This window comes from Macrobrachium rosenbergii, chromosome 9 (assembly GCF_040412425.1).
Source record: "Macrobrachium rosenbergii isolate ZJJX-2024 chromosome 9, ASM4041242v1, whole genome shotgun sequence".
NCBI classification, from domain to species: Eukaryota; Metazoa; Arthropoda; class Malacostraca; order Decapoda; family Palaemonidae; genus Macrobrachium; species Macrobrachium rosenbergii.
The window spans coordinates 37619570-37629569 of NC_089749.1; the positions used below are offsets into that span (position 1 = coordinate 37619570).

Here is a 10000-nt window from a genome sequence, read left to right on the forward strand (position 1 = left end):
AAGCTCTTCTTTACCAAGAACCTTAAGGCATTCACTAACGAACAGCACACGTAAACATTGCATTCGCTACAGAAATGCACACGTGCGCCTGTCTAAAAAACATAAAAACCAAACTTGAGACTGTATGTACTGTAGTTACACTTGTTTCCAAATTAGTGTATGTAACTACGTAATACCGTACTGTATGTAATAAATTTTCATCATCAATTACAGTTACATAAGTACAGTATGTAATATCCAAATGTCTGAATGTACTGTACAGTAGATAGCCAGCAATGTTTTGCTTCATCATACACCTGGCAGCAGTGGACAACCTCCGATGCTCTTTGTTTTTCTCTACACCATTCAAACTGAAATCTTAGAGAGGCCTACCACCTCCGTGTACCCGACACGTATTATGCAATATTAAACGGGTAAAAAAAATGGAGTTTTGAGGGAGAGAGGAAGTTACTGTACAGTAACCCTACATAGACAACAGAAAATCTTAAGAGGCCTACCACCTCCATGTACCCGTTACTATGCAATATTAAAGGGGTAAAAATATGGAGTTTTGAGGGAGAGAGGAAGTAAATCTTAAGAGGCCTACCGCTGTCGTGTACCCGTTGCTATGCAATGTTAAAGGGATAAGCAAGAAAACCAGAAATTAACTCATTTTTCATTTTATTATTGCACTGTATGTACTTAGTGTAATTACTAAAACTAGTCTACAAAAGGAATCCTTAATACTAGCACAAACATATAAGACTTAATACTACTGTACTTAACACTACTTAATGTTGTACATACGTTGCTACTAACTATGGACTGTACACCTTACACCTAAATTGAAATGTACAAGTTCTATTGCTAGACCTAAATTGAAATTACACTATGTACCGTACTGTACTATACACGTTCTACTGCTACACTTAAATTTACTGTACACTCTATGTTATTCTTATTGTACAAGCATTTCCAGGTCACTTATAAACACATTAAAAACTTTTTCACAACCAATAGGCTACAGCTTTATCCATACCTTGACGTTGATGAATATGTACAGTTGCCCCTCACACAGGCACTGAACTCCTCCAGGACTTTCATTCAACGAAGTGTAAACCTGTGGAATAAACACAAAATCAAATGTAGAAATGGTTTGAGCTGTAGGCTAATCTACACAAAAATCCTTAATCTTACTGTACAGGCATTTCTAAGTCATTTATAAACATATTAAAAACTTTTTCACAACCAGTAGGCTACAGCTTGATCCATACCTTGACGCTGATGAATAATTACAATTGCCCCTCACACAAGCACTGAACTCCTCCAGGAACTTCATTCAATGAAGTGTATACTGTACAGTAATCTGTGGATTAAATACAAAATGAAATGTAGAAACATTATTCACTGTTATGAGCTGTAATAATACACAAAATCCTTAATCTTACAAGCATCTTTAGGTCATTTATAAAAATAAAAAAGGTTTTAACATCTAATAGGGCATGGCCCATACCTTGACACTCATGAACAGCTCAGACTCAATGGCTCTGGGAGATTCATTCAATGAAGTGCAGTACTATACAGTAACCTGTGGATTAAACACAAAATGAAATGTACTGTTAGTAACTCAATGTGTACTGTATTTATGACATCTTTCATTGCTTTAACTTGCATGAATAAATATTATTCACTATACTGTATCTCTAGGTCATTTATAAACACTAAAAAAAGTTTTTAACCACGACAGTAGGGCCCATACCTTGACATTGATGAGGATTTGGATCTGTGGAGATGGATGTGGAGAGGAGGTATGGAGAGAGTGTCACTGGTTGGAAGGGGAATCTCCTTCCATACAGTCTGGTTGCTGCTCTTCAGGAGATTCCTCTTTCCTTTGTTTTTTGGCACTGGGACCGGGCTGGCTTTCTTCTTTTGAAAAAAACCTGTACAGGGTTGTCTGCTGTTGACGTTTCTTCAGGTGTTTCCTGTACACATTGACTAGGTTGTCGTCAACATAGTCAATAGCCCGGTTTACTACAGCCTTATCATGGTGATGCTTCTCAAAGAATTCCTGGAATTTCTCCCAGTGCATCAGCATCTCCTTGATTTCTTTAGTGCCTGTAGTAGTTGCCTCCTTGCTCTCCTCCTCTCCAGACACCTCCTCAGCCAAAATCTTCTGCTGCTCCTTGTGAAGTTCCTGGAGTTTCTCTGTCATCAGCTGTGTTGTGTTCTGCCACCAGCTCCTCTATGTCATCAGAACTCACCTCCAAGCCCATGGACTTGGCCACAGAAACAATTTCCTCAACATCTGTGTCAGGCAGAGGAAGGGGTTCAGCTCCAGGGTCATCTCCAAGCTGACTTGGGGCATCAAAACCCTCGCAGTCTCTAAGAGGAGCCCCATCAGGCCAAAGGTTTCTCCAGCCTGCTGTAAGGGTCCTCTTAGAAACATCGGCCCATGCTTTATTTATCAGCCTAACACAACTGAGGATGTGGAAATGTTCCTTCCAAAATTCAGTAAGTGTTAGGCTGATTTCATTGGTCACTTCAAAACACTTTTGGAACAGTGCCATGGTGTATAACTTTTTGAAGTTAGCAATGATCTGCTGGTCCATGGGCTGGAGTAGTGAGGTAGTTCTGGGTGGCAAAAACTTGACCTTTAGCCAGCTGAACTCATCAGCCAACTCATATTCCATGTCGGGGGGTGGGCAGGGGCATTGTCCATGGCGAGGAGTGCTTTTAGTGGCAAACCTTTCTCCTCGAGGTATTCCTTGATAGTGGGGGCACACACTTCGGAAACCCACTCTCGGAAGATTTGCCTTGTTACCCAGGCCTTAGCATTTGATTTCCACATTACATTCAACTTATTTTTCAGCACTTTATGTTTCTTAAAAACTCCGGGGTTTCAGAGTGATAGACTAGCAGAAGCTTGATTTTGAGATCCCCGCTAGCGTTTGCACATAGCAGTAATGTGAGCCTATCTTTCATGGGTTTATGGCCAGGCAATTTCTTCTCTTCTTTCGTAATGTAGGTCCTCTTTGGCATTTTCTTCCAAAAGAGGCCTGTCTCGTCACAATTAAAAATTTGGTTTGACACGAATCCATTTTCATCTACGAACTGCTGGAATTCGGTCATATACTTTTCTGCAGCTTTCTTATCAGCACTCGCTGCCTCCCCATGCCTAACAACACCCTGGATGCCACTCCTTTTCTTAAACCTATCAAACCATCCACGACTGGCCATAAACTCATGCTCGGTACTCGATCCTGCTCTATTTTTCAAGTCAACATGCAAACTTTTGGCCTTTGCACAAATCATGGCCTCAGATACACTATCCCCAGCAATCTGCTTCTCATTAACCCACACTAATAACAGTTTTTCTATTTCGTCTATTACGGGAGGCCTCTGTTTCGTCAAACTCGTAACCCCCTTCGCAACACTAGCACTTTTAATGGCCTCTTCGTTTTTCAAAAATGTGCTAATGGTGGACCTGGGTAACTTATATTCCAAAGCTAAGTCAGTCACACGAATGCCCCTTTCATACTTTTCAATTACCTCCTTCTTTAGTTCAATTGTAGTCCTCACTGTCTTCCTCTTCTGCTTATCAGCTGTGGCTAGCTTGGGACCCATGATTCTGAGAAGAATGTACAGTATTGCAGGAGACAAAAAAATTATACCTGTACAAGCGTGCACTTCTTTTTCAAACAGCAGCGGCAGCGTGAGTGGGCTTTTACAAGTGCTTTTAAATGTGCGTCGGGAAGAACGCAAACTTTCCTCGACACCAACAACGCCAACTAGCGGTGGCGTTAATTATATATATATAAAACACTTTTGTTTACAAACTTCATATGTTTCGTCATCGGGTCGGATCGCATCGGTCGGATTCGGTTTGTTGTTCGAGAACCGGCTAATAACAACACAATTCTAAGTCTAAAACTTTACTCGACATTTCAGTCGTACAGACAAGGCCAAATTACCGATTTTGTTGAGTTCTGGTTTGGTGAAGACCAGGTTCTACTGTATATGTATGTATATATATATATATATATATATATATATATATATATATATATATATATATACTGGTTAACTTTTCATATATATACACCATCTATACAGATATATGTATAGATATCTATATATATATATATATATATATATATATATATATATATATATATTGGTATAGATATTCTATATAATATATATATATATATATGTATTATATATATATATATATATATATATATATATATATATATATATATATATATATATATATATATATATATATATATATATATATATACTAGGGTACAGTAACACACTCTTAAACTATTTTGCTTATATTTTTTTTGCTCCAGTATTCTCATTTACATCTGTCGGACTGTTTTTCTCAATTTTTTTTTAGTATTACAAACCTTAAAAAATATATGCAATCTGTACTGTTTTTCTCAATTTTTTTGCATACTGTGAACTCAGTACATTGTGTGGCATGATTGTTGGATCCACAATAAGCACAAATAGGTTCACTTCAACAATTTTTCTTGGTGAGCCCATATTTACTACAATTTTGGCATGAAGTGGCTATTTACTCCGAGGTTACGATGTATGTAAAATTTAGAACATAAGGTCTCAATGGCCCCAAAATCAGAATAATCTAATTTGAAGGTTTTTGATGTAAAACTCAAAAAATTTTTATTTTTGAGAGCATTAGATCTTGACCTTCATATTTTATTTTTGCAATTCTTAATATTTTACTATTCTATATATTTATATATATATATATATATATATATATATATATATATATATATATATATATATATATATATATATATATATATATATATATATATATATATATATATATATATATATATATATATATATATATATATATATATATATATATATATATATATATATATATATATATATATATATATATATATATATATATATATATATATATATATATATATATATATATATATATATATATATATATATATATATATATATATATATATATATATATATATATATATATATATATATATATATATATATCTCACAGCCTTGGACTTTGGGATATCTCATTTTAAGAGAGTCCAACGGCATATTCTTCTTGACCAGTTATATTTATTATTTTCAGGAAGTAGAATAATATTCTGAATGCTGTTCATAGTGTCGTGTTTTTTTATTTTTACATTTACATTACCAATATTTTTTTATACACAAATAGTCTTTGGATTGGTTTTATGTTGTGGCTTCTATAAGCCAAGTCTTTTCTTTTATTTGTCTGAATGACACTTCTGTCAGATGTCTTTTTAATAAGTAGTTTTCCAACTTCAGGGCTGAGTTTTTTTGTTCCATTTCCAAGGTTAGAAACCTTGACCAACTTCCACTCCCAAAGAGGGCGTCAAAGTGCATCAAGGTTGGGTCATGTCAGTTATTTACACTTTTTGGGTGTCTTTATAAAGTCCAAAATTTTTAATACCACCAGGAAGTAGAATAATATTCTGAATGACTTATTTTTGATTAACTAGTCTTTGGTTATCCTATGGGAATAGTCCATTTCCATGCCCGAAGTCATAGGGAGGTTCAAGTAAGTTGCCATAAAATGATTGTTGTTAATTTCGTCCAGGATGAGGTCCCTCTCACCAACAAGGCCCAGCTCAGGGAGGAGCAATACTGTTACCCACAGTGGTAGCTGCCCTGGGATCCTCACCTAGATATAGTACACCATACCCTCAGTGCCTTAAAGATCATCAGTCTGTCAAGATCAGACACAGCACTGAGGGCATGATTTGACAAAAATTTCCCTTTGCTTGACCACGTCAGGTACTCTAGTTCTATGAGTGGAGAGGCATGCCATCCAACTCCAACCTCCATCAAGTTAAAAGAGCAGTGAATTCTGTAAATCCAATACCATGCCAAGGTCCTCAATGAAAGAGGAAGAAAGGAAGGGGAAAATTTATAGGAGGAGGAGGAGTAAAGGAGTTATAGGTCCCAATGTTCAGCTGAATGCATAGCAGAGAGAGTAGGCATAAAGGAGCATGCACTTCCTACAGTGGATCCCTAAGCCTCCACCTCATCAAGTTCCTCACTGGGTGAGCGGCTTCCGTTCTCAACTACCACTCTGTTGGTCATGAGTTCGAATCTCCGAGCAGCCAGTAAAGAACAAGAGGAATTTGTTTCTGGTGATAGAAACTCATTTCTCGCTATAATATGGTTCGGATTCCACATTAAGCTGTAGGTCCCATTGCTAGGTAACCAATTGCTTCTTAGCCACGTAAAAATAAACCTAATCCTTCGGGCCAGCCCTAGGAGAGCTGTTAATCAGCTCAGTGGTCTGGTTAAACTATGATATAGATCAAGGGCTTGGGAATGGGGGGGGGGAGCCAAGCATAAAATTCAACCATAGCTGTCCTGATATTTTTCTCATAGGGTTCCCAAATGGGAGTTTTTCCTCTCAAAAGGAAGGACAAGTATTGCCCATTCCTTTATAGAAGTATTAGATACTGGGATAGTGGAGGTAAATGATTTTATTTCTGCCATTAACTCTCATTTCCCAGTAACCACAAAATTCTGAAACTCTTCCCTCACATAACTGATTGTTTTAAAAGTGAAGGGACAGAAGGCTGGTGCCTCCTGGAGGGGGTACTGGTTCTCTGAAATTGTTGTTGTGCTATATATTCCATTAAACTGAAGAAAGGTTGCTTCTATGGTTTTCATTACTATATTAACAGTCAGGATAACCATCTCCTTCAGCAGTTTCTGAATTCCTATTGAAGGAGGGACCAAGTGACATTCAGTATTGGGAAAGGCTGCTCTGTCCCAAACTTCTGCATGCTCACCCTCAATCATAGTTTTCTTTTCAATAATGAGGTATTTTTTATCTGATGAAAAGATGCACACTGAGGCATCATGGCAAGGGTTATCAGTATCATTCTTATCAGCAGATACTGGTGCCGGTACTACATTCTGATCTGAGGTTTCATAGTCCAATCTGGTCGTATTGTTGTTACCAGTCGGAGGTCTGGGAGTGATCAGGCTGTCTCTTATTACCCAATCTGACTTCAACAGGGATAAGGACAACTGATTCAACTTTTTTTTGGGCTTGGGTTTTTTATTACTCTGTTCCCTATGGTTTTTGGTGAGAGAAACAATCTCTGACTTTCTATCCTCTGGTTTAATGGATGGGAATTTTACACCACACCCAATTCCATATCCAGGACAGGCCCGAATTCCTCTTGGGAATCATATTTAGCATCTCTGATATGCTGATGCTCAGTAGCATGGTCATCCTTGATACCGGTCATGATTTTCTCAAGGAACTTTGAAAGTACAGCAAGCACAATTTCCATATTATGAACTGAGCCAAGGCAGTCAAATCACCACTCGGCAGTAAAGAAGCCCAGGATACATCACTATGCCCTGGAAGGTACAGACAATTCAGATGGGGTTGGGTGGTCCCAATCAGCGTCCCCTTCGATATCTGACTGCTGCTTGGTAGGGGCTTGATGGAGGCAAGATTCTTATCTGAGGTATCTCTCATATGTAAAGCAGAAGACTGCCCTCGATCTTCTGGATTTAGAAGGGAAATTTTAGTGGCTATATCCTCTTCATGTCAGGTATTAGTGAATCTCCCCAAAGGAAAGACTTCATCTCTATTGGAGGAGTTGAAGTGAGTGTCCCTAGAATCCACTGCTTTTGGAGTATTGACCCAACCATAAGTTTTGCTCAGAGAGGGAAGGAAACACACTGACGAAGTACTGCTGGAATGATGTCGTCTTCTTTCATACTCCTACAGAAACTTTTGATGCTTAGAGACAGGTTAAATTGAGCTCTTTCATAATTTATACTTGCTGCCAGGAGCATCTTGTATATTTCACACATGTCTGGCAACCAACCAAATTCTCCTTTATCCTACAGGGGCTGGCTCATGGCAGGTAGTTATGAGCCATCTCCACAAGCAAAAAGGAGACTGAGCTGTGGGTCCTGCGTAATAGCAGCCCAGTAGCCATAACAGGAACAAGTGTTTATTAGACACTACCTAGTGTTAGTGACCTATATCACTGTAAAGGCAGCAAACACTTCAAATTAAAAAAGGCTGATATGGCCACAAGTACATGTCCATAGTATGCTATTAGGTAACAGGATGAACTTCGGTAAAATATTTTGCAGTATGTTTTCTTGTAAATGAAGTTTTTTTTATTGTATTACTCATAAGTATAACAATACCCTACATTTGAATAGGCTGTCGTCTGAACTCATCTCCTAGGAGACACACATGCACATGAAAATGTTTTTTCTAAGCTTCTTCTGTGCCCTGGATCTCTACATACCGGGTGTTTCGAAATTAGAGCCCCCCTCCACAAAACAAATGGAAAGTTATGAAGTTTTCTGCTATATCCTACCTCCAAGTACATTATTTTAAGTTTCTATTAAGCTATTTTTCATTTTACATTTCTTGTATTTTCAGACTGAGTGACGGAGTTAGATACAGCCATGGCTAACAACTTGCAGGAAATCAGGTAGATTGACCGAATCCAGGCTATAACCTTCAGAGAGACCAGGGATGCTGGCGTATCCTTCATTTCACGTTCCTGGATAGCTAAATACATTAAAAGAGATGAATCCTTTGTTAAAAGAAACTGGAACAAACATCCATATGACTGTCATCGCAAAAAGAGTGAGAATCTTGGAAGGCCTGAAGTCCTTTCTCAGGAGTCAAAAGACATCATAGCTGAGGCAGTGGGTAGACCAAGAAAGTCTTTACGTAAATTGGCGCTTGAACTAGAAAAAAAAGGGGAAAGAAGAGAAGTTATAGTGCTGTATATCGTGAGTTGAAAAAATCTGGTATCAAGCCATTTCATGTTATCAGCAAGCCCAACATCACTCAGCAACAGAGAGAAGACTGCATGGTTTTGTAGTTGATTTCTTAAAGATTGGGATGAAGCTGACTTTCTCTATGTTGCAGCATCAGGTGAATTCTTCATTTAAGCAGTCAGGAAGCCAAATCATAAAAATGGCATAGTTTGGGCTGCAAAGTTGGATGATATCAGCGATGACGTGCGCTATTGCCAAGTTGTGAAATTTCCTGAATGTTTGGGAATTTTTCTCTGTTTCACAGCCAAATGGTTAATGTGGATCATCAAAGAAAAAGGACAGTCATAGAATGGTGAATACTTCAGAGAAACTGTGCTTACTGGTGGAGCACTTCCTTTCCTCAAAGATCCTGAAAATGTGTTATCTGTTGAAGAAGTCACATTTTTGCATGATAAGGCACCATGTTTCAAGGCTCTTCAGACACAGGAGCTGCTTCAAAACAGTGGTATCGATTTCTTCTTGTCAAGTGAATTTCCAGGTAGCTCCACTGACCTTAATGTGTGTGTGAAAACACTGGTAGTATCTTAAAGGATCGTGTTGAAGCGTGCACAGTGAACGATGATGGTATACCAAGCCTCAATGACCTGCGAAGAGAGGTGACCAAAGTGCTCAGGGAAATAGAGTTTGAGTCTCCGCTTTTTTTGCAATTTGCTGAAATCATACCCCTCAAGAATGCAGGCTGTGGTACAGGCAGATGGAGGCCACACAAAATATTAAATACTCAGAGAGAAACTTAAATAAATACCTGTTCTGAATTACTTTTGTTTTTGTCCAAATCAATTTTAGTTTATGCTGTAAAGGGGGGGGCCTCTAATTTCGAAACACCCTGTACAGTGTACAATATATATTTTCATAACCAATTATGTTCTACTAAGCACTCATTCACTGATACTCTGCTGTTACTGACTAAACTATGTTCATTCAGAATGCTAATACAGGGATAAATTAAAATAAACACTGCACATTATTTGTAAACTAAAAGAATTGGCTTAAAGAATGATCTTGAGTCATCCAACCAAATTCATGGCTATTCCAGCACAGTACATATATGAAAATAAATAAATAAATAAATAAAAATATAATAAATAAGTAAAAATAAATAAATAAAAAATAAATACAGCACTGGTCA

The 10000-nt window shown here is 37.6% G+C and overlaps 2 protein-coding genes across 5 annotated transcripts in view; both read right to left on the reverse strand.

Moving 5' to 3' along the window:
- LOC136841698 (tigger transposable element-derived protein 1-like) overlaps positions 1-3646 on the reverse strand; it is a 3702-nt gene extending 56 nt beyond the window's left edge. The window contains exons 1-4 of one of the 2 annotated variants that reach the window (XR_010854070.1): positions 1739-3646; positions 1493-1567; positions 1254-1345; positions 1-1099 (exon numbers count right to left, since the gene is read on the reverse strand). The exon at positions 1-1099 is cut by the window's left edge and continues 56 nt beyond it. Coding sequence is in view for 1 of the 2 variants with exons in the window: in XM_067108918.1 (XP_066965019.1) it covers positions 2139-2669 (531 nt within the window). In the remaining variant the exon portion in view is untranslated. Of the gene's footprint in view, positions 1100-1253; positions 1346-1492 lie in introns of both variants that reach the window. The other variant, XM_067108918.1, reaches the window with a different exon arrangement.
- LOC136841697 (adenylate cyclase CyaB) overlaps positions 1-10000 on the reverse strand; it is a 166234-nt gene that overhangs the window by 67058 nt on the left and 89176 nt on the right. The window lies entirely within an intron of this gene.